The 25,522-nt window shown below is 34.2% G+C and overlaps 1 protein-coding gene across 4 annotated transcripts in view; it reads right to left on the minus strand.

The window, feature by feature from the left end:
* Positions 1–25,522, minus strand: part of NAV3 (neuron navigator 3) — an 855,568-nt gene that overhangs the window by 84,328 nt on the left and 745,718 nt on the right. For 3 of the 4 annotated variants that reach the window (XM_037846472.1, XM_037846475.1, XM_037846474.1), the window contains 6 exons: positions 16,132–16,264; positions 15,109–15,379; positions 13,465–14,173; positions 11,007–11,495; positions 6,524–6,565; positions 4,955–5,115 (listed from right to left, as the gene is read on the minus strand). In XM_037846472.1, the coding sequence (XP_037702400.1) occupies positions 4,955–5,115; positions 6,524–6,565; positions 11,007–11,495; positions 13,465–14,173; positions 15,109–15,379; positions 16,132–16,264 (1,805 nt within the window). The remainder of the gene's footprint in view (positions 1–4,954; positions 5,116–6,523; positions 6,566–11,006; positions 11,496–13,464; positions 14,174–15,108; positions 15,380–16,131; positions 16,265–25,522) is intronic. The other variant, XM_037846473.1, reaches the window with a different exon arrangement.

Consider the following 25,522-nt stretch of genomic DNA (forward strand, 5'->3'; position numbering starts at 1 on the left):
AGTGTAGAGTTAGGAAAAACAGGTGGAGATTCCAAAAAATTTTATTTGACCTGTTAAAGGGAGAACATAAAAATTGTGTTATTTCTAGATTTAGGTAATTTCCTTCTGTTGTTGGTTTTAAAGTAGAAGACAGAGAAGTCATAAAAATTTACATAATAGGTGAGTGATAAAACTAGATGTGGGTATTTTCCAACTTTGAGATTTTATGCTTCTACAAGGATAGAAAAAAATGGATTATTTCTGAATAGGTGAGGGGGGAAATATGGAGGAGAGAAATAGAAAGGCATTCAAGATAGAGGGATCTTGGAAGCAAAAGCATAGAAACTATTCCCATGCAAAGGTGTTTAATCAGCACCCTATATGCAAGGTACATCAAATACATAGAAACTCTGAGTGGTGGGTTGATATTAATGCTTCTGCATGGTAACCGTTGGCGTGAGGTGAAAAATGAATCTAAGCAATTGTTCTCACTCATGGAAACACTATAAGGATTCTCACCAGGTTATGATATACCTTACAAAGACTTTGTGACCAGTAGTAAATGATGTTTCATTTACAGATTGCTTTTGTTATATTCTGATAAGCTTTCTTTGTGTGGGAATGGTTTCTTGTTATAGCCAGCATGTCAGGAAATATAAATCATAGCTGACTTTTGCAGTAGCTCATAGTAATCTACTGAAGAATGGTATAAATGTGGTGATTTAAAATTCCTAGTGTTTATTACATGATTTTTACTACATTTTTTTCTAAAAATGTTATGCATTAATATATTTTAATAAAGTAAAAAGTAAGAATAAAGAAAACATAGGTACTGCAACCACTGAATATTCATAATAGTCATGTACCTTACTGATCACTCAGAAAAGATAAATATCTAATTGAAAACAAGTGATGACTAAAATAAAATGTGGGGTAATGCTAACCAAATTAATAAGTTAAATAGTTACATTTCATGTATTTATAATATACTAATAAAATAAATTTATGAATTTATGATTACATTTTAATAGTCCCCATTTTTTTTGCCTTATAAATATAAGCTCAGGTTATCCAAAAATAAAATAGAAACTATTTAAAATAACTTCCATATTTCAAAAATTAGACTCTGGGTAGGCACATGAGAGTAGGTCTTAGGGAATGGGGAGATCTTTCTATACATGTCCCAGTGGGTGAAAATTTTGAGAGCTATATGGAAGTGAAGGCAGTAAGATTAAGTAGATATCAACTGCAATTGTCTGGGTGAGAAGTAAAAAAACTTGAGCAAGAAAAATGCCATTTAAAAAGAGAGTTGGTTATGAGACATTTTGGAAATAAACTGACAGGTTTTGGTCTATTGAAAATGTACCATATATGAAGATGTGAATGGTGAAGATTCAACTAAGATTCAAGTGTTGAATATATTGAAATTCTGCACTGGTGTGGTTGAGGCGAGGGGTAATACTGTGAAATGGTAAGGGAAATAGAATGATACGCTTTAAGATTGACTTTGGTTGGAGGTAGCTATGTAGTTTATCACACTGATGGGATTTTCACTTTAAGGCTCAAAAAGAACCAAGGGAAAGGGATGTTGAATGAATTGTGTTACCTTATGTCCCAGTTTTTGCCCAGGGTTTACAGCTAATACCTGGCACCTTTATTAATAGTGTCCCCTTTCACTCTCAAAAGAATGAAAAGATGTTTGGACAATAAATGATACAGCTATGCTAAGATGGGAACATCCTTGGAAGAATGAATCATAGTTGGCAAAGCACTAAGGAAGTCAAGAGCATAGCATCAGAGAAGTCAAGGCCTGAAGGTGCTTTAGTAGGAGAACTGGCAGCACCATCTGATGTTGCTGAGAAAGGATCTCTAGTAGAAGGCACAATGGGCTAAGCCAGGAAGACCCTATCTTAGGCAGGTAAACTTGACCTTTCTGACTCCCAGTTTCTATAAAAACAAAACAAAAGGGATGTATTTGTTAAGTGGTTTTCAAACTTAAATCCTTAGACCATCAAAATATCACAGAGGCACTGTTATCAGTAAAAGTATAATTCACATTTCCTCAATTAATTATACTTCAACTCTTTTAAAACTCTATAATAAAACACATTCTCAGCTGTGCCACACATTGTGACCATGGACATATTGGCTTCAGTTGCCATGTTCACTTTGATTTATGCAACTTTGGAATAAACTCATTTATCTGCAAATATCTACCAATCTTGTAAATGAATCCTTGATTCAGAATCCTCTACTAGTCCTTTAAAAATCTAGGCTGTGCATGTCCCTCACATAAGACTGTGTTGTTACTATCTTGTGGATTACACCCAATTAAATGTAAAGTTCAGATATATCTGCTGAGAGCTGTTCTTAATAGTGTAAAGCATACTTTCTAATAAAAACGATGGTGTAGCAGAGATAAACTTAAGTGTTATACAATTCATATACACTATTTCATTCACTCCTTACAATATAATTTATGTCTTACGTATGTATCCAACAGGTAATAAATTTGAAGTCAAGTGACTTCACCAAAGTTAGACACAGTAGGTGGCAGATCTGATCCTCAAACTCAAGTCTGTCTACTCCTGAGGCCTGTGTTTATAACCAGAAAGCATCCCTGCTTTCTAGCAAACAAACCTTTCATCAGTCCCATTCCAGTTTTAAAAGATAAATAATGATTTAAGAGTTTCTATAAAGTTTTGGAACCTTCCTGTCTGTCTTTTCTATGCATCCTAAGAAATGTGAGTAGTTGTTAGATATTGTTAGAAATTCATCTCCAGAAGACCATTTTCCTAAAATTTCTTATTTTGACATTATGAATCAATGTAATTAAAGAACACCCAAGATTTCCAGCTAAGCAGTTTTAAAAAAATTTACCACATACAATAATTTATCTGTATGAATGTATATTTTCTCTATACTCCCTAAATACTTTAATCTGTAGTCTCAGATTTCAAACCAATGTCTGTTAACAGCTAAATTGTTTATACTTGAACTTTATAATATTATAAATTTGAACTCATATAATCAATTTGAACTAATAAACCTTTGATTTATATGTTTGTAGTATTGGGGTCTTACATTAGATTTCATTTGAAAGAACAATAATTTGTAAAAGCAGGAAATAGAAAGATTGCATATAGACTGACAGTGAAGATAATACTTTGAATTCTTCCTTGAGAGTAAATTAAGGTCAAGGGAGGGAATTATTTAAGTGGGGAGAGATTTGAACTTGATAGTGGATTAAAGAGGAAGGAATATCAGTATGTGGAATGTAGAAGGTGCTTTAAAATATTGATTGAATGAATGCACTAGTGAGTGAATAGGAATGCCTGTGAAGAATCAAGAGGTAGAGGACATTTGTGAATCAAAGTCCTGAGGAAAATGAGAATGGAAGGATTATAACCATGGGTAAAAGGTATCACTTTGCAATTTTCAGCACTGCTTCATTAATATCGATGAAAAGGATTCATGATGCAGAGACCATTTGGTAAGAATGGGCAAGTGTTAGGAAAAGTCATGTTGGAAGACTCCAATCTTCTCAGAAAAGTGATGAGTTTGTGTGTGTGTGTGTGTGTGTGTGTGTGTGTGTGTGAAGAATGGAGTAGATGGATTTAATCAGGATAATTAAAATGAGAAAGTAGTAGAGTCAGGAGCCAACTAATCAAATAAACATCTATTAGGTTAAATGAAATGAATGACAAAAGATATGAGGGAAGTAGCAAACTCATAGCATTTTTGGTAGATTTGGGTTTACGATGTTACATAAAATTAGATTTCATTTATTATCACTATGTCTCTGTAAAAAACATTTTCAACACATATTTTGAGGATAAAGTATTACACCTTTTGCTGAATTTTCTAACTATAAATCAAAGTAAAAGCTACACACCATTTGGCATTATGGGGCAAATAAGTCTCATCGCTGTGTAGGTTTAGCAAAAAAGAAGTTTGGTGCTTGATATGAATTTTATTAGCTCATATGGAACCATGACCAAAATAATTGCTTTCCATTGCTTAAAGCCCTACTAAGTATATCTGGAAGTGTTATCATTGGAAAGACATCCCCTTGAGTGTCCCGACAGGGCTGAAAGTCCAAATTATTAAAGTGGTTGGACATTTTGTGAGTCCATTACTAGGGAGAACATTTTTTTTTCAAGTTTAAAGAAAAAAAAATAATGATACTACTTTACATGTGACTTTATGGAAGATAAATCTATTTTTAAAAGTACTGACTCCCTTAAATGATACCTGATAATTTAGATTTTTTTCATTAATTTTTCATGTTTCCCTGTGTTTTCTTTGACATTTATGCAAATGATTTTATATTTCATCCAAATGATCCTATACAGAAGTAATCCAGTGGCGAAACTAGTTGGTGATGTATTTTTCTTTGCATTTATCTAACACAGAAAATCAACATGGGGTATTTTCTTAGAAATTCTTATGTGCATTTTAGGGAGAGTTTTAATTAAAAATGTTAAAAAGACGTGCTCTTGAGTCATGGAAATACATATTTTTTCTTCTTCTTAATCATTTCTGTTTTCTCTGAAAATATTAATTTCATTATAAAAAGATTTTAACATAAAAATAAGATATTTTCCTGGCTTTTAAGAGAAAGTTATGGTAGAATGGAGAGGGTTTTAGGCTTGAAGCCAGGTGTTCTGGGGTTAATTCCCATCTCTGCCCCTTACTAGTGGTGACACTTCAGTCAATTCAGAGGACCTCTGCAAGCCCCAGGAGCCTCGTTTGTAAAATGACAATATTACTTAAGTCAAGCAGTTGACACGAGCAACAAATGGCATAATGTTTGAAAATTACTCTGTAAACAGTAAATACCCATACAAATAAAAAGCACTGTTAATGTGCCTTTATCACCTTTTGTTGGACAATTTTTATGCAGATACCAGGGCTCATATGAGGGTGGGTAGTGAAAGGAGAAAAATGGACTGGATATTTTGGAATATTTTACCCAAGTTGGAAAAGTGGTATTTTCCTGTTGCAGAAGATGACATGGCAGAAGGTGAGACCAGTGGCGACTGGTTACCAGTATCCTGCAGCCCTCCAGTAGAATGGGAACGCAACCATTCTTTGCCTTCTTCTTGACTGGCCTGCCGAGATGATGGGGTATATCTGCAAAACAACACAGCTAAGACACTTAAGCACATCTACAAGGGCAAGGCAACACCAGGCCAGGAAAACAATTGAAAGAAGCTTATTATTCAAACTGAACAACATTCTCAAACAGATTGAATCTAATTATAATTGCTCAGTTCTTCCAGATGATTTGATACCATCTGTTTGAAGCTCACAGGAAAAAAGAAAGAATTTTTGAGAAGAAAATTATGCTTCTGTGAGATATGAAGTTGAAAAATCACGAACAATGAGCAGACAGCCAAGTTAATTGAGGACTCAAAAGCACAGTGCTTAGAAAGATATGAAGAGGATGAACATAGATTAAAAATGGTGGAGAGGGTAGGACAGAAGTCAAGGAAAGTGGAATGATGGTCACAGAAAGTCATGGGAAATGGAATACAAATTAACAGTTATTTTTTAAAAAAGGAAAAACATTTTTGTTAAAATGCCACTGGTCATCATGTTTGGATTAAAAAAAAAAATAGAGGGATATATGTGCTCACTTTACTGGAAAATAAATTCTAGAACAAAATATTTGGAAATGGAGTTATTGCCAGCTGTTTGCTATTGATTGCTAATTGGAGAAGAGAAGGATAATAGGGAAAGACCTATTTTGGCCAGTTCTCACTATTTCACTAGAGTAAGGAAATTTTTTGCACCAAAGAGCAGTCAATCTATTTGCACCTCTTTTAGGAGTTCACTCTAATGTGTGTATGGTAAAGAATGGCCATGAATTCGATTTTCATTTTCTTTTCTATCATTCACTGAATAATTATTTTGAGATTACATGATACTAGACTAATTTAGATTCAAATTGATCTGATAGATCACCCTGATGAATAGAAATTACTCTAAAACTATTTTGAGCCTTCACCAAAATGATTCTTTAAAAATCATAATTTAATTACATTATTTAGCCCCTCTGATGATGAAGATATGTATTCTTTGATTCAAATTAAAGCAACTTTCAACCTTCTAACATTAACTGGCCTTATCTGTAGCCTATATGGGTTTTGAAGTTTTGCAAGTATATGCCTCCAAGATGCAAAATTCAGGGAAGTTAATTTCATTTTAACATCTGAGAGTGACTTCTGCATTCTACCAAAACTTGCTGTCCCCCAAACATGAAAGCCTGGGACAAGTCTTTTGAAAAGACTTATTGTTTCCAAATAGTGGTATTTATATGGGGTTTATTTGTTCTGAGTCTTGGCCTCTACTAACATCTCTACCTGAGCACTCTCTCACCAGATTCCTCAGGACAAAGAAAGTATCAAGATTGAAAGTGATTTCACCCTCAATGCCAGGTGCTATATTTCAAACAAAGAAGGAAAGGGGAAGAGAGACAGCACATAAAGTTTACATAACAACAGAAAAAAGCAGCAATTGTGCTGAAAGAAATATATACCTTAGTCCCTTTTTGGGTAGTGTATTTCTGTCAAGCTGCATGCTGTTAAAACAAAGAAAACCCCTAAGGACATAATGTAAACAAAACTTCCAAATTACACATCTGACAAAAATGGTTCTCTGAATTGCACAAAACAATTTTTGTAACACATTTAATGTCTAACCCATTGGAAAAGTCTAAGCCAAGGGTGACCAGATGTCCATTTCTATAACATATTTGAGTTTCTTTCTAAGTACCATCTAAAGATAATTTAGTCATAGGATTGTTAGAAGACAGATTAAATCATATGTTAGCACAATTCCATTCTGGATTCTATTTACCTAATGCTATGGCAGACTAGTCTTCTGCTATAGTTTCACACGCAGGAGAATCATAGAGGTGGACATGAGATATATCTGCTCTGCCTAAGTTAGAATGACAAGCTCCCATGGGCAGAGAATAAGTAAAACACTGATAATTTTTATATTTTGTCTTTTCAAATATTTTAAATAAAAATAAAGGCATATATTTCCCATTTATATGCAAGAGAAGAAAAATAACGTATGATGAGTGTTGAAACTCAATGTTTCTGTATCATTAAATAAAAATTAAATGAAAATAAAGTATAGAATCTTTTGGAAATTATAAAACAGATACTCAAAAGATATGTTTCATCAGTCTCTATTTTAAGGAATTCTTAAGCCATCATAGGAAGCAATAAAAGAATGTGTTCAGAGAAAATGAGAAATAGCCTCTCTAAGGGAAAGAGTGTCTGTTAACAATTAATTGGAAGAAGCCTAGGAATTTCTGTTACACTCTCTGGTGTGTGGATAACGAGGTCTAAAATTAATTTAGATTTGCAGAATTTTATCTCTCTTTCATTAGACTCTAAAATGATCAAAATTAAATACATAGGATATGCATAATGGAGATGATATAACATGAATGCAGACATGTTGAGGTGAAATTTAAGCACTCAAAATCAAAGCTAAAATGTTTTCTTCAGTACGTACTCCATAATTTAGCACTACAATAGAAAGCATCCAAAGTCATCATACAACTTCAATTTTATTTATTGAGAATATTCAAATAATATAATTACTATATAATGGAGAGGGCAATTTCAGTATTAATCCATGACTATAGAAGATTTCATAGCAGTGTGGACAAAAAAAAAAACAAAAAAACAAAAAACAAAAGTGTGTGTGTGTTGGGGTTGGGGGGGATATCATATTGAAGAAATATTAGAAATTTCAAAATCTGAACTACATTGTGCTAAAGCATCAACGTGTTCATAAGCCATTTCCTGTGTGCAAATTTATTATTGTATTAAAGGAAACTGGAACTAGGCATTTTCTTCAATGCTACCCAATTGTTTAAAAAATAATGTTTATGTGGTACTGAACAATTTAATGTAAGAAAAATCAGGAAAATACATTTAACATCTTAAAGTAAAAGCCTTAAATAGAAATATCCATTGAAGCTGAATACTAATGATTTTATAATGTAGATTTTTTCCATAATCCTCAAAGGTTACAAACTCATATGTCTGCACAGGCCAGGCAGGTAGTAAATACGAGTGAAGTGGAGATCCAACATGGTCTGAAGGGGACAGGTGTTGTTTGGCTAAAGCCAATAGTGCCTGTGCAGGAATGTGAAAACAAGGTTGCCAGATTTGACTTTTAAAGACAAGCCAGAAAACTGGGTTCTTACGAAAAATACCTAAATATGTAAAGCTGGTTACTACTTTAAAAAAGAATTTTAGCTTTGGTTAGGTTGCAAACACACACAAAAATAAATGTGGATTAGTTATAGCCCAAGGGCGAGCAATGAGCTAGAACAGTTACAGAGGGAAAATTGCTATTTATTTATTATTTTATTAATTTTTAATGAAGAACAATTTGAACAAACATTAAAATATTTATGTAAAACTACTGACTTAATAGCACTAGGGTATACAAATCAATAATCTATTCTAAAATTATAGATTAACAGGTAAGTCATGAATTTATATACATTATTATGTATCTCTAATTCACTTGCCTTAGACATTTACACTCTAACACACTTTATCTCAGGTATTGCTTTTAGTTTCCTTAGCATTCCCAACATTCTGTGGAACACTTATTTAAAATTAAGCCAGGATCACCTACATATCTAATTTTTTTTCAATAGATCATAAACTTTAAGGATCATATTAAACTGCCATTGCTTGGAATTCTGCTCCAAAAAGAGAAAAAGCACAATTTCTAACATCAAAAATAATTTCAATCCTGTAATTTACTAGGAGGAACAGACTAATATTTGTATTATCTACTTTAGCTATGAAGATACTAAAATTTACTCTTTACAATTTAATATTCATCAATAACATTTTATTAAGAGTCAAGGGAAAACATTTTAATGTGTTAAAATTATTTTACTTAAGGTGCAATTTTGAAAAATTGTTTACCTTCCTTTTTTAACATTTAGGCCATCCCCATTTGAAAAATTTGCCTATTACAAAGAATGAACATCAACAAAAATCATCTGCATATTTGCTAGCATATTTCTATAATGAGACTATATTGACTTCTGCCAAAATATAGGTCAAAATCAAGTATCAAAATTGTATGTGTGTGTGTGTATATATATATATATATATATGTATATATAACTCAACAGTCTGACCAGCTGATTTTGAGGGCTACTTGATTATAAATAGTTACATGGCTATTTTTCTGAGTCTTTACTGTTTGAATGCCAAAGGAATAAGTTGATGGCCAAATGGTCAATCTGCTACAGTCATCTTTATAATTAAAAAACAAATATCAGTAGTTTGGAGGATGTCTTTTTAATAAATGATTACCCATTTGCAATCTGATTTAGAATTTGCTTACCAAATTGTTATTTGCATTTTTCACATACCTGTAGGCCATCTAAGCTACGTTCATTAAAACTCTAGGTTGCTAATAACATATTCTCAAGATACTGTGATTTACTTGTCAGATGTTTATAAAATGACATATGGGGATGCCTGTTTACCTTAAATGCACTGAAACTAGAATCTAAGGAAGTATAGGAAGCCTGTCTTCTTAGGATCAAAATCAAATGAAACAAGACATTGGTTTTCATATATGTTGTTTATGATAGCAGAACCAGAGGAGAGACAGGATACAAATACCTACATTTTAGTTTCTGTCACCCAGCTGTTTGTCACATCTCTTTTGACCCAGTTTTTTTAAGAGGAAAATGAATGTTTTAAGTAGCTGCTCATCATGGCAAGGATCAAGGAAGGATCAATGTTTCAGTTCTAAAATTCTTTTCTCAAGGGAAAGTCCCACCAGAATAACTGTCCATGTACTCTTGTCAAGGACAGTGGAAGTAACATGGGATGGAACCAACAGGAAGAAAGAACATTTTGTTCTGGGTTTTTATTTCACAAAGGCAAGAGAAACAAGGGAGAGTAGAATGGGAAAGATTAAGGCCCAGCTGCTGTACCCTGCATAGAGTCAAGGTAAGGGACATAGTTGGTCAACAAAAATGATTTTGGGAATAAGTCTGGAAGTCTGCAGAAGAGGATATATGTCAGCATCAATATCAGAGTAAAAAAGAGTTTAGAAAAAGGTATCAAGCATTTTCAATGATCAATATTGCCTCTATAAAATAACACAATTAAGATAAGTAACCAAGATAGTTTTTGAAAGCCTTAGGTATGCCAAAAAACAAACAACATTAAGTTCATTTAGGGAGAGCATGGCAGTTTTAAGACATTTTCCTGGGAATAAGAGACCAAAAAAATTGAGAAAGAATTTCTTGGAGGAAGAATCTACAGCTATTTGGGTCAACAGCGATGCTTTCTAGTTAGTATAGAACTATGTTGGGTAAGGAATACTTTCAGTTAAAAAGAAAAAAAAGCAACTCATAAAACAGATCAGAAACACTCTGTCATATGATTTATTTTTAAAGGGTCTATTCAAAAATGTCACTGGGATTATACTTTTCTCTAAGAATTCATGGCTGACAATTGTTTTTTCCAATTCTATTTAGAATTCCCCCAGGGATCCATTTGCTATTTTTCCAGAGAAGTGCTAATAAGGTAAATTTAACAGATTGCTCAGATCATAATTGTAGAATCCATTTAAACATGGTTTTTCAAAATGCTTAAACTATGAGGGGGAGCTTGTGTTGTCCTGGAGCTGAAGCCAAATCATTCAAATGTCTTGAGTAGACATCATTTAATACATAAATATATGCCTTGAATTTTATTTGACTTTCATACTGAGTACATATGTGTGCATTGATATAAAGAAACTTAATTATCTGATCATCTTACATTTAATGGTTTTATTCTTCTGCAAATTTAGTAATGAGAGCAAACGAAAAGCTACTCGTATCAATCTTATATCCCTCTGTACTAAACAAGGCACTCTCACTGAAATCAAGGGGATTTAAATGTGGGGGTGGGGTGGGGTGGGCACCGGGGGGTGGTGAGGACTTCAGCAATGCCTCCAGGAAAGCTCACCTTTCTGAGAGAGTAGATCTCACACTACCCGTTCTCATGAGCAGGCTCTGAACCTCGTGAGTGCCTGTGGTCAGTCCAGACAAGGAGCCATGGTGGCTGAGGGGGAGGTCAATGGACTCAGAGCTCGTATGGAGGCTAGTCATAGACTGGTAACTCGGAGTGTCCTTGCTGCCAGCAGAGGAACTGCTCAGATTGGCAGCCCACACGAGACCACCTGATGTGAAAGAGTGAACCGATGCTGGGCTGGAGGCCAACGAGTGACTTAAGCTTATCACATCTGTAGTTAAGTCTGAGGGTTTATTGAAGAGAGGGCTGCTGCTGCCACTCAGCCCACCAGCACTGCCCATGCTGCCCGTACCAGACGACGGTGACTCCAGACTGCCTTGCCGCGCTAATGTGGTACTAGGGCTGGGCATTACTGAGGAGGATTTCACACCCTCAGTATTAGGTGCAGAGGCAGATTTGCCACCTGCCTTGGCACCAAACAACCTAAAAGAAAAACAAATAACAACTTCAGTTGTTCCGAGAAACTAATATCCACATTTAATAGTTAGGGTTACAGTACACAGAGCCAAGTGTGCTTGGGTGTACTGAGCTACCAAGCACTTCCTGTCTCTATGTTAGTGAACTTTATAAGCTTGGATTTGTTAATCAAGTGCGGAAAAATTTCATTATCACCAGAGGTGTGAGTCAGTACTGGGCTGCTACTCAGGGGGTAGGAGAAAGAGGGCAAAACAGAAGTAAGTCAAACATGAAATCCCTGGCTTTTACAATTTATAATGATCATGAGAATCATTCACACAAATTTAATAGTTTGACCATACTTTCTGTTACCTATTTACAGAACCATTATAATGAAACAACTTCTACGCATTCAGTATAGAACACTTATAAAGGTTTTCTTTTTCCATTTTTTTTTCCTTTTTAACAGTTTATTCAAAATTTAAAAGGGATGCTTAAGGCGGGTTTTGGAGATTATGTTACATATCTGGTGATTTGAGGGACTGTCAGGGAGCAATTGGTTAGAAACAATATAGGACACTGTTGGCAACATGTCAGTTTATCTGCATATCCCCCAGGAAACACCGAAGGGTTTTTATGTCAGTTGCCAGTGGTATTCAAATATATATTTATAGTAGTGATGTGAAGCGTAGTTGGTGCTCAGTTAAATGGTGGAGTCCCCTTAAGAAAACATTTTAGTTTTGTAAATGAAGCAAATGACATAATTAATTTATGTAAATATGGAAATAAAGTGATATGAAGTAATGGCATAATGATTACTATTAAGTTGCAATGAAATCCATATTTCTATAGCGAAATATTTTATGACGAATATGAGAAATTGTTTCATAGGTAATGGGCCACTGGAGGGCACTATGAGCTCTCACTTCAGCATTGGAAATACTTACTCTATCAGTCATAATTAATTTTTTCCAATCAAAATCAACATTTCAAAAAGCCAGTTCTTTTGGATTAATATTTCTACTGAGAAATAGGCTTTCAAACAATCATGTATTTGAAATTGCCTGAAATGTAAAAGTAAATGTTTAAAAGCCCTTTATTTCCAAGGTTCTTGGTTTAGTCAGTAGAATAAACACAAACATTAAAAAGGTATTTAACATGTAATGGACTAGAGGTCATACTCTATCATTTTGCAGATGAGAAAACACACCCAGAGAGGTTTAGCTATTTGTCCCAAGCCTCTAACTGTATCTATTTTCCTGCCATTTAAAACACATTGGTACTTAGAAACAGTGATCTCTCAGAGCGGAACTTCACATAATCAATACCCAATATAGTGCTGCAGAAACGTAGTCATACTGCTTATCAGAGTCATGTCAAAGAAAGCTGGTGAAAGGCTGGAAAACTTAATCCAGTCTTATTTTTTATCCCATACCAAATCTCTGAAAGTTGTCAAATTCTCTCAGTCTTAACTTTGACTTTCTTTAACAGTCAAGATATGGTACTATACAAATATGTCCAATGTAATCTGTTAACAAGAGTATAACTTCAGCTACATTCATGATCATCAACTCATTAATAGCCAGTAAAGTAATAAACACTGGAAATGAATACCAATAGTCATAAAGACCTATTTGGCTTTGTTTGGTTTTAATTGTGGAAAGGTGGAATGGAAATCTATGCAAATTTTACAAGCTATTACATTACGCTTTATTACTACCCCTGGGTCTTGTCATCTGCTTTTACATCTCATACAAATGTTGTTTGTGTAGCTAAAATCAAAACGACGGTGAAACCAGGAAGTATGACCATTTTTTCAAACTGAGTGCCATCTTTTGTTAGCTATTTATATGACCAGTTTTTTAGAACTCACTGTACCTCAGAAACTGAGTAAAATATTCTGAGACATACATACCATTACACACACACACACACACACACACACACACACACACAGCCTTTTGTATTTTCCCAGCATCATTTTATGCATCCTTACCTTCGAAATGTAGGTGAGGCAATATCAGGATACTTGGAACCTGGCTGCCTAAGGCCTTGTGTCCCACAGGCATTAGCAGAGGTGGGGCTGGATTTGGGGGAACCTGACAAAGAAACACTCTCTGAATCTGAGACTGCGACTTTTTCCTTTTCCTTGTCTGTCTGATTGGTGGTGACGGGACTGGAGCGCCCTGACCCAATCTTAGTTGGCTCCCTCAGTTTCGAGGTGGTGGCACCAGCTGATTTGCTGCTGACATTAGAATCAATACTGCTGGTGCTGGATCTGTGGCCCCCTCGGCCGGGAATGCCACTGGTACTGGATTTTGAAGGGCGGGGCAAACTGCGGTATTGTAGTGTGCTCTTTGAGCTAATGTGCAGCACAACGTCATCCTGATTCTGCGAACCGTCCAAACTGGTTTTTCTCCCAGCATTTGACTTCCCACCGATGGCGGCAGATTTGGGAATTTTACCCAGTGTTGCTGAGCCACTTGTTATGGTTGCTCCACTGGAAGTGATCATGGTAGATGACCCTACTGCACTTGGCTTCTTAAATCCAAATGAGCTGATGGCAGTTGATCTTCCAATGCCTGAGGGGGGCTTTTTCCCCTCATCGCCACTGCTTTTTCCTGCATCTGAAGGAGACCTCTGAAGAGATGACCCTTTCAGGGGAGTTTTCCCTTTCTCAGAAGCTTTGGCATCATCAGTTTTCCCTGATTAATGAGAAACACACAAATACACATGTCTGCACATTTTAATTTCATAATAAAATTCCTTTAACTACTGTGTAAAATGTGAATGCTTCTTTATATTACCTCACTTCTAAAAAGCTTATTTAAATTGAATAGGCAAATTCTGAGTGTGCAGTTACAAAAATGTGGCTGTCAGAGGAAATGCGATAAGAAATCAAGGAGCTAAAATGGAAATGTATTTTTTGTCATTTATTAACATACTATATCTTGCAACTTTCTTACTTTATAAGAATCGCACCCAATCCTATCAAACTAACTGCTACAAAAAATTCATTTGAATATCTGTGAGATGATTATATTTGGAATGTCACGTTATGTCTGTACTTCAGGTGGCACTATTTAAAATTAGGCACTATTTATGCGGTAGTGAGACAGTCTTCAAAAAAAAAAAAAAAACAGTGCCATTTGGCAGATCTCTCTCTCTTCTTTTATAAAGCTTTTTTTTACAAAGTTTATTTTATGAACTTGGTTTCAAATCTCTAGCATTCCAACCCATTAGATTAGGTTGACTGCTTTTGCCTCTAAGATTGTGTAGTAAAACTCAGTGGCATACTTAACATGAATACTCCAAACTTTCAAAGAAGTTGGAACAAAAGCAACCTTATTATTCATTAAACAGTCTTACTTTATTTCCACATGACCATAAATGACTATGGCAAAATAAGAAGACACCCAATGATCAGAAATCTTGAGGGTATCCTTTACAGAATACCTAAATTGTTACATTCATGTGGGCTTACATGACAAAGTAGGTAAAATCTAAGGAGGAAAATTTTTTACCTGGAAGGAGAAGAATCTCATTTTAAAAAGAAGGCTCTTTTTAAAAAGAACAAAGACTGAATGGAAACAATATATTAAAACAATTTTACGTAACAGCTGCAAAACGACAAACCTACCAGGAGTCTTGAGTGCACCTGTTCCAGCCTTCCGCCTCGAGGGTGACCCTCCTTGGGCAGACATGCCTCTTCTCCAAGAACCTGTCTGTGAAACAGACAACGAAGCTTTCTGCCCTGCCTTCTCAGGGTCTTCTGGAAGCCCTGAGGAAACACCCTTCCACTTGCCACCATCATCCCCATGGCACTCAAAGTCCTCTTCTGTTTTTTTCAGCTCCTCAGTACTATCCCAGGTCTCATCTGTGGTGGAGCGTTTCTCTGAATCTGTCTTCAGCTATAAAGAAGATATTACGGAAAAGCTTTATGCTGAAAATCTATTAATTAAGAAATCAGAATCTACTCTCAGACAACTGTGAAAAAATAAGCATTGATTTATATTTCTAAAGAATTCCAGAGATTCCTCTATTTCTATCTATGTCTTCACTCAAGTTTCATTAATTTTAGATATCATAATTTTCACTTGCACATACTAAAGAATGTCAGACTAAATGTGTGCAGGAAACCCCTAATTAAAACTCCAGAGGAAGGAATTGTCTATGTCAAAGACAACAAGGAAACATAAGACAAGATAAAACTTTATTTAATATTCATTATTGACTTAACACTCACAAGAGACCCAGTAATTTTTTCAGAGATCAATATAAAATTAATCAAGAACCTACTCAAAATTAGACTACTAAAACACTGATTAGATTTTTAAACAAATCTTTCAATATTACAAAGAGAGATATGGCAACGTTGGTTGTTCTGGACTATACTGTAATCAATAGAAAATACATGTAAGCTAATTTAGATGATTAAAAACAGGTTCTGGTCCACATGGCACTTCCCGAGTATTGCAGGTGTAAGGGACCCTAAGATAAACGCATTTCAAGATCCAAGGGTGCCAACTGAGTCCATGTTCCATGTTTTCTCTGCCTTATTAAGAATATGCAATTATGTCAGATTTAATTATCATTAAGTAATTTGGAGAAAAAACCTGGCAGGAGCCGAGCACTTGGAAACAAAACAAGAGGACATTCTCACCTGCATATTCTTCCTCGAAGGGACCGTGATGTTGGAGTACGAGCTGACTGAGGATGTCGTGTTCAGGTCATCTGTGCTGATGTTGTCAAGGGTGTCACTGAGACCACTGCTCACGGAACTGCTGTCATCCCAGCTAAACGCAAGACACGCAGCAGCAATTAGCTAAGCACAGGAGGCACAATGCCCGTCAGCTACATTTCCATGCAACATTTATCATGCAGTAGAAAGGCAAAGACAATCCCTTTTTTTTTTCCTATCTTATGATGAAAAATTATTCATTTGCCATCTTGGGAACACCACATTTATAAGAATTGAGTGCATACCTCAGAATAATCTTATCAGGTATTTCAACAGATTAGCATCAAGAGCAGATCTGTGTTCTGGGAGAATGTACATGGAATGAATGAAAACTGCTACAAATATCGCATGATATCAAGAATGAATAACATTATGGCTAACATTTTTTTTTCCTGAATAAGTAACCAGGAGTCACAAAACATGTAAGAATTCATCCTTTATTCTAAGACTCAAAAAAACCTTTGCTTTAGTCAAGAACCAGAAAGTAATTTTTCATTCTTCCTTCTACCTTAGCGGCTGCTTCCAATCATTCTTGAATATTGAGATTTTTTCAGTTATAGCATCTCTCCTTCCATCCCTTGTAATTCAGTCTTGGACAATATGTAATAACTTCTGCCTTTCTCCCTTTGCCTTACCCAATACAATTTCATCTCCTAAACCCTGTTAATGATCAAAAATTCATATCTGGCTAAGTCATTCCTCTGCTTAACTTCTTTCTTTGCCAAAGACTTACCTTAGCCAAGGCAGCAGATTCCAAAATGGAATGTACCTGCCTAACAGGGTGTGGAAGACAGTCCACTGGTGTATGAGAAACATATCTGGAATTCTGCATATTTTGTTTTGATATAAAGATTAATAAATAAAATAGGCCTCATTAATATTCATGTGTAGACTAACATGGGCACCCTCAGTCAGCGTGTCAGATACAGCAGTCATAAGAAGGGGTAAGCAAGGACCCTGAAGGACAGTGGGAGAAGCACAACGAGAAGGGGGCATCTCAGGTGTCTATTTATCGGCTGGCTCTTAGTCTATTGTGATGTTTTGCAGGTTATTTGTGCTCTGTTAAAGGAATTCATACACACTGAATGCAGATATTAGAAATAGATAAGAGCTAAGCCTCACAAAATGGACAAGAGGCTTCAAAAGCCTCCAGCAAATAATCTACACATTGAAGAAAAGATTAATAATGAAAATGCAACTGGATATGGCAGGCAGTTCAGGCATATGCACTCACAGAGGCAAAATGAGGGAAACAATCTTCTGGCAAGTGTGGTAGCAGAGCTGATTCTTCTCTGGCAGCTCTGGTATCTACCTGGCCTCTACTTCCGGTGTCAGCAGTGCCCAGTGGGGGTAGCAATGATGCCCTGGTGCTGTGGTTGGCTAAGAGCCTGCATAAAATCTGGTTCTCTTTGTACTAGATGTTTCTTAAGACCTTTAATCCAGGGAGCCTCCTTTAATGTTTTAATTCTTCAAACTAGTCTGTAGTTTGAAACTAAGAACCCCAATCAATATGTTAATAATTTTTAAAAATTTACTTATTTGTTCTTCACTATATCCTTAAAATTTTTTCATATTTTTATATGTTTTATAGTATATATATATATAATGTCTCCTCACAAGAATACATGCATATAAATGATAAAAATATAAATATATACACTTAAGAGACCACTGTTCTAAAGCAAGTTTCAAGCTTCTTAAAAAGATACACAAGGCCGGTTATTATCTGCCCCAAGCCAACTTTGTCAGCTTAAACTTTTGTATCCCCCTTCTTCACATTCTGTATGTTGACTTGGAACTGCATTCACTTCCTATTGTCATCAGATTATTTCCAACCTCTTGGGTCAAGCTACCCTCTCTGTCTCACTTACACATATTTACCATTTATGACTCAGTTTCAGTATAGTATCTTCTAGGAAGCCCTTTTCTATTCTCTGCTCTCAGAATGGAATAAGTAGCCCTCTGCTACACTGCCAAAATCCCATGTACATACCTCTAGGACTAGATTTTGCACATTATTTTATAAATCTATAAAAAGGTCTAAATGGACCATTAGCCTGTTAGTTTTCTAAGTGCAGAGCAATGCATTACTTTTCTTTGAATCTCTACTCTTTAGGCAGTGTCTAACACATAAATGTTGAATAAAATTCTCACGTTATTGAGATAAAGACAATTACTGAGGTAATCTCATACTTACATGAATTTCTAAGGAACATGTTGCTCAATATATTCTGTCTTCAAAGACTAAACTTAAACACAAAGGTTTCTAATTATTATATTTAAAGGGACCCTCCTCTGTAAAAGATGATAGATGGGAAAATTTATAATAACACTTTCTACCAATATAAACCCTACAGTCATTGAATATAAAGTTAAATTCAGCAACTAACACTGGAATCACAGCAACCACTTAAGTATTGTTTAAAACCATCAAATGTCTCAAAGGAACATAATTCCTTTTTTGGTTAAAATGGCACAATTGAAAGATCTTAAAATGTTATAGAGTCTCTATCTCTCAGTAGAAAAATTAAAATATAATAATATAATTTATTAGACATGAAGAAGAAATTTCAAAATTTAGACTAGTGAAATGGAAAGAATGATGGATTCACAGGATTAAGATCATGGACTTGATACTTTTTTAGATGTGCATATTTAGTATATGTACTTAAATTTGCCATTTTGACTTTGCTACCTCACGAGGTTGTTTGGGGAAACAAATGAACCACTTAAATGAATCATTTCTTATGTCTTACATTTTACCATTTCCTCAAACCACTTTAAATATAAATTCTCAAACAATGAAATCTCACTTTTTGACCACAATCTTCCATACTTTTAGCAACTCAAAATCTACCAATTCCTAATTTTTATATCCGGTTTTGTAACTACTTCCTATTTTCCCCTTTTAACAACCCTCCTGCATTTTTTATTCCACTAATCTCTTTACCAAATTATGCAGGATCCAAAGATTCTGGAGCAAACAGACTACTTTAGTGATGGTTTAAAGTGTGTTCCACTCTAGTTCTCCTTAATAGTCTTCCATATTTGCCCTGACCCTATATATAATTATACAACAATATTATTATTATATAATATTTTATGTAATTATATATAATCAAAACATATATTTTTCCATTTCCATTTTTTTAAAATGACAAAAAAGTCAACTAATATTAATGATTGAATCTCCACAACTTAATTTTCCTAACCTCAAGTGATTTCTCAGTGCTACTCAAAAACTCTAGTCTAGACTTCATTCCTGACTACTAGTCTGCATTTCCTGATGTCTTTGGGACAGCATCTCCAAGAAGTCCTATAAACATCTTAAATTCACTCTGCCTAGATTGCATCATTTCCTTTAAAAATTCTTTCCCCTAACTTATTGATAGTACTTTTCAAACCCTCAGCCTTTAAACATAGCTGTTATTATCTTTCTTCTCTCGCCAACTCCATTCTAAGTCAAGTGGTCTCTACTTCTGTAAAACCCTTTTCAATTATATGTATCATGGCTTTCCTTTTGTTCACATCTCCACTGCCCATACCCTTTCTTCTTCTATCAAATCCATTACTGAGAATCTTATTTTGTTCATCAAATGATGACTAATCCATAGCTCCTTTCCGTGTTTACCAGGAAGAACAACAATATAAACAAATCGTTATAATATAAAATGGTAAGTGCTGTAATGGAGGTGAATGCAAAGTGTGTAGCAGGAGAGAGACATTATCTCTTCTTCAAAAGTTGAGGAATTTCTTCATGATAGAGATGTTGTAGGAGGAAGGAATGAGCAGAAGATGAAATACTATGTGAATCACTATATTGTAACATTTAACACGTTATAATTTTTTTTTTTCTCTTTTGCTTGTCCACCTTCTTGGTCATTATATGAATTCCCTGAAATCAAGGACCGCCTTTTACTTATTACTATAACCCTACTGATGAATAGATGGCTCATACATGTTAGTTAAATGAATAGAACACTTTTACCTTTAAAAATGCTGCTTCTATCCAATGCTATATTGGTGTGAATCAAAAAATAAATGCAGATTTTGAGACATATTTGCTCAACATATGTCTTTTCTAAGCAGTCTTGAAGGAAAAAATTTTGATTGATAGCAACATTATTTTCCTAATCTTAAAATTCTGTGACTTTCATCTTGATTTCATAGATACAAAACCTCTCCCTAGCTAGGAAAAAATTAATCCAGTTTATTATGGTACATTTAAGGTGATAAAGCTTCACAGAAAATATGTTTTACTGAAAAAAAATAATCTACTGACATAATTAGCTCTGAGTAGTAGGTCTCAAATCTCATCAAAATATTCTTCATTTTTTCATTTAATTTTATTAATAAGATGTGCTGAGTTCTTAACTATATTCATTATAAAACGGCAACTGTGCACCTCCTCCAAGTTATAGATCTATCATTCTGCTGAACTTTTCCTTCAACAATCTATGACACCTTGATAAATTACAAATCTACATATCTTTTCCAAATAGTTTGCAGTTGCACAGGCAACTTTAAGGCCAAATAATCAGCTATTGTATTTTGTACAAAAGAACAAAAATAGCTAAGAATTTTTCAGTAGTTTTTTCCCGAGTAGCGTTCCATTATATGGATATACCACAAGTTGTTTATCCACTGCTTGTTGATAGACATTTGGACATTTTGTAGTTTTGAAATACTACGAATAAAGCAGCTAAGAACATTTGCATACAAGTCTTTGCATGAACATATGCTTTCATTTTTCTCTTGGGAAAATACCTAGGAGGCAATTGTTGGTTTATATGATGAGTGTATGTAAGAAACTGAAAACTCTTTTCCAAAGTGGTTATACAATTTTGTACTCTCACCAACAAGGTATGAGAATTCCATTTTTCTGATAACTAATGGCATTGAGCATCTTCACAGGTGTTATTAGGAATTAGAATATTTTTGGTGTCTGTTCAAATCTTCTGCCTACTTTTTTTGGGGTCACTGTATCCTTATTGTTGAGTTGTAAGAGTTCTTTCCATATTTTTGATCCAAGTTCTTGTCAGATACATGTATTATGGATATTTCCTCTCAGTCTGGCTGTGGCTTGACTTTTAATTTTTAATGCTGATTTTCAAAGACCATAAGTTTATAATTTTGATAAAGTTAAAGGATTCATTTTTTAAAAAAATATAGTTCATGTATTTTTTTCCTTATTGGGAAATCATTGCCTACCACAAAGATTTTCTCTTGTTTGCTTCCAGAATTCTACATTAGTTTTGGCTTTTAGATTTAGGTCTAGTTTATGTTTTGTGTTAATTTTGTATACAACATAAGGTATAGGTTATTGTTCATTTTTTTTTTTTTTACATATGGATAACTGGTTTTTCTAACACCATTTGTTGAAAAGACTATTCTTTCTCATATTTAATTACCTTGGCCGCTTTGCAAAAAATTAAATGATCATATATGTTTGGATCTTTTTAAAGATTTTCTGTTCTGTTCTATTGATATATATGTGTATCTTTTGGCCAACATCACACTCTCTTGGGTAATATAACTTTGCAATACGTCTTGAATTGGATAGTATCACTCCTTCAGTTTTGTTCTCCTTTTTTAAGTTGCTTTGGCTATACTAGTCATTTGCATTTCTATTTAAATTTTAGAATTATCTTGTTAATTTCTACATAAAGGCTGCTGGTGTTCTGAATGGGATTATAATGAATGTATAAATCAATTTGAGAAATATTGGTATTTTAATAAGATTGAGTCAATATACAAACAAGAAGTAGCTCTCTATGTATTTTGGTCTTCTTTATTATCTCTCAGCAAAGTTTTGTAGCTCTCAGTATAGAATACTTTTATTTTTTTTAAATTCCTAAATATTTTATAGTTTGATGCTACTGTAAAGGGTATATTTAAAAATTCATTTTCCAATTCTTTGTTTCTACTCTATAAAACACAATTGATTTTTGAATCTTGCCTTTGTATACCATGAACTTGCTAAATTCATGAATTAGTTCTAGTAGTTTTATTTTTTTATCAATTAATTTGTTTTTTCTTTATGCACAATAAAGTCATTTGTGAATAAAGGCAGTTTTAATATTTTTCACTTCAAATCTGTATGTCCACTTGCTTTACATACTTAAATATTTTGAAGCATCAAAAAAATTCAAGCCTTTTTCTCATAACTACCAGAAATATACTTTTCCTCTATGATAATACCATTTTCCTAAGAGTTAAGTCCAAGAGAGAATTCAAGAAACAATTGATAATGCATCATACAGGAAACATAACAACTAATGGAAAATGGGATAGATTAGTTAGTAAACATTATTTTGATAAAATTTGTAATGTTGAATATATAAAATTTGGATTTATATCATAATCCAAAATAATCTCAAACAACTTCAGAATGAAAAAAATGTAAAGGACTATTTGGCAAAAATACATTTCTGTTTTGTATATGAAGAAGAATATTCAAAATGTAAAGCAAGGGACAGGACCATAAAGAAACAGACGACTTAAACAATGATTCTTCTACATGTTAAAAGCATGAGATTAAAGTTAAAAGGTAAAACACAGAAAAAGTTTGCCAACACATGATAGGAAATGCTCACAAGTCTTAACATCTGAAGCACAAACAAACCAATAAGAAAAATACCATGTTGACTGAAAAATGGATGGAGAAAATTAATAGAAAATTCACAAAAGAAAAATTTCAAATATCACAAAGCACATAACAAAATTTAACTTCATTAATAAGTAAAGATGCACGCTAAATAAATAGTAATTAATACTATTTTGAGCATTTTTATACAGTAACTCAGTTAATCCTCACAATGACCCAGTGAGATTGACACTATTATCATTCCCACTTTATGATAAGGAAACTGAGGTTAAGTAATTCACCCAAATTTCTGCACATAGTAAACAGTGGAACTAGGTTTTGAATCAAATCAATCTGACACTGTAGTCTAGTCACTAAACTACCGTAGTAATAAGCTAATAAGGATATACTATTTTTGTTTCATAAAATCAGAAAAGATTATTTTAAATATTATTGCTCAATGTTGCCAAGGTTGATGTGACAGATACATTTATTAAATACTAATAAATCTAAACTGTTGTAATAAGTTTAGAATAGTCTGGCAAAATATATCAGCTATCCTGAATTTATTCAAAATGTGCTTTACTAAAATCATTTCTAGGAATCTATTCTAAGTAAATAATCAGAGATGTGAACAAAGATTCAAGTAAAAAAAAAACAACTTCATCCCAGCAGTCATTTTTCTTTGCAGTGAAAAAGATAAATGAATAAAATAGATAAAATTTAAATGTGTTATACTAAGTGGAATAACCCAGATTCACAAGGTTACATACTACATGATTGCATTTATGTGACATTTTGGGAAAGACAGAACTATAGAGATCAGGTCATAACAGCGATTTCCGGTGGCTAAGAGTGGGGGAGGATTTGACCACAAAGGGACAAGACGTGGGAATATTTTGGGGTGATGGAACTGTTTAGAATCTTGATTGTGGTGTTGGTTATAAGACTCAATGCACATGTCAAAACTCAGAACTCTACAAAACAAAAAAGCAAATTTTACTGTCTGTAAATTTTCATAAATGTAGCCAATTAACCTGTTGGCCAATTACTATTTGGATGTACACTAGATTACTAACTATTCTAAGAAGAAAATTATTTGGGCCATGTGTTTTAGTGTTTGTATTGTCAATGCTCAACAACTCCACAGGGCCAGGGGTCTATTTTAGTTATCTGGTAGTACATGTGTAGCTCTAACCCCCGTGTTCACTGCTGGATTCACCCTTGGAAGCAGACCTGCTTGAAAACAAATGTGTTATATGTTCTTCTGTGGGACAGGCAGCCTGCTTCCGAACCTTAAAGACTAGGGTCATTTTTTCTTCTTTTTATGATGAGGAACTCTGGAATATTAAATAATTGTTAAAATATTTTTGCAGATTTAAAACTGATCCCAGAGGAAAATACTAGTCTTGTCTGCAGGTACTTTTGCAACAGACTTCTGTTTTTGGTGTAGTAGCACTTCATATGGCAGGTATTCATATCAGGCTCTTTGACATTTCATATTGCCAGGTCCAATCTCCTACATATACATGTGCTCATAAAACATTGAGATTTCCTTTCAGTAAACAACTACCCTCTATGCTTCAGGCATTTAACAATGACATCAATCTCAATTTACCAGTTTATTCAATTTATCCATTACTAAAGGAATATGATTACTACTGATTCCTTTAGATTTGCTCAGCTCCAAACCTAATTCAGCTACAATCATGAGAAAGCCATCATCTAAGGTGACATTATTTCTGATTTCTATAAAAACACCTTCACAGCACTAAACTGTTAACAGCGTATCTTTTTGTCTGTTTTATTAAAAGTTGGACTAATACTCATATAAACAATGTTTCTGCACATTTTGAATGTTTCAATTACATATGCCTGCTTATTTAGAAAATATGATTCTGGATATTATAGTATTTGCCAGAATCCGAGTGTTCTTAAGTGACTGCTATCAGAAAATTATGGAACAAGTACTTGATGCGTGCCGTAGTGTTTTGACAACCTGAAATTCTTCCTCCCAGAGGTACCAGCATGTCTCACTGCCTCATTCACTCAACTCCTTGCTAATAGATCACCTTCTTAGAGAAGCATTCCTTGGACACCAAATCTAAAATTCCCCATTGATGTACTTCCTATCTTCTCACTGTATGCTTTCCTTTTACCATTACACCATCCAATCTACTCCATATTTAACCAATTCATCTTTATATTGTCAGACAACAATGGCCCTTGCCCACCTAATATTAATGTTGACAGTACTCTACCTGATTGGACTCTAGATGTCCAGGCATGAATAAACCTTTGTATACTGGGCTTGAAATCCTGGATGCAACTCCCAGTCATGATTAGTCTTCCAGCTGTCACACAGATTTAGATCAGCCTTAAGCCAGGTCCTAATTCCTCACTCCACCCCACTCTGAATTTTAAATTAAAGCCCATACATCCCTGGTTCCATTTACAAGCACTATGAGAATACAAATAGTTTAAAATTATTCAGTAAATTCGCTATTTTTATACCCAACTTAAACACAAATTCTGGACTCAAGTTTGTCATTGGTAAACAAATGTAATTTAAGTGCCCATTTACATGCTTGAGTCCTGTGGTCATTTAATAAATATGTATGATTTTATGCTAGATGTATTTAGGCAGAATCAGACATTTAGATAAGAGTAGGGAATCCCCTTTATTCCACAACTGTCTATCATAAAATGTGGATTCTTTAGGTGTAA

Source organism: Choloepus didactylus, chromosome 8, assembly GCF_015220235.1.
Source record: "Choloepus didactylus isolate mChoDid1 chromosome 8, mChoDid1.pri, whole genome shotgun sequence".
NCBI classification, from domain to species: domain Eukaryota; kingdom Metazoa; phylum Chordata; class Mammalia; order Pilosa; family Megalonychidae; genus Choloepus; species Choloepus didactylus.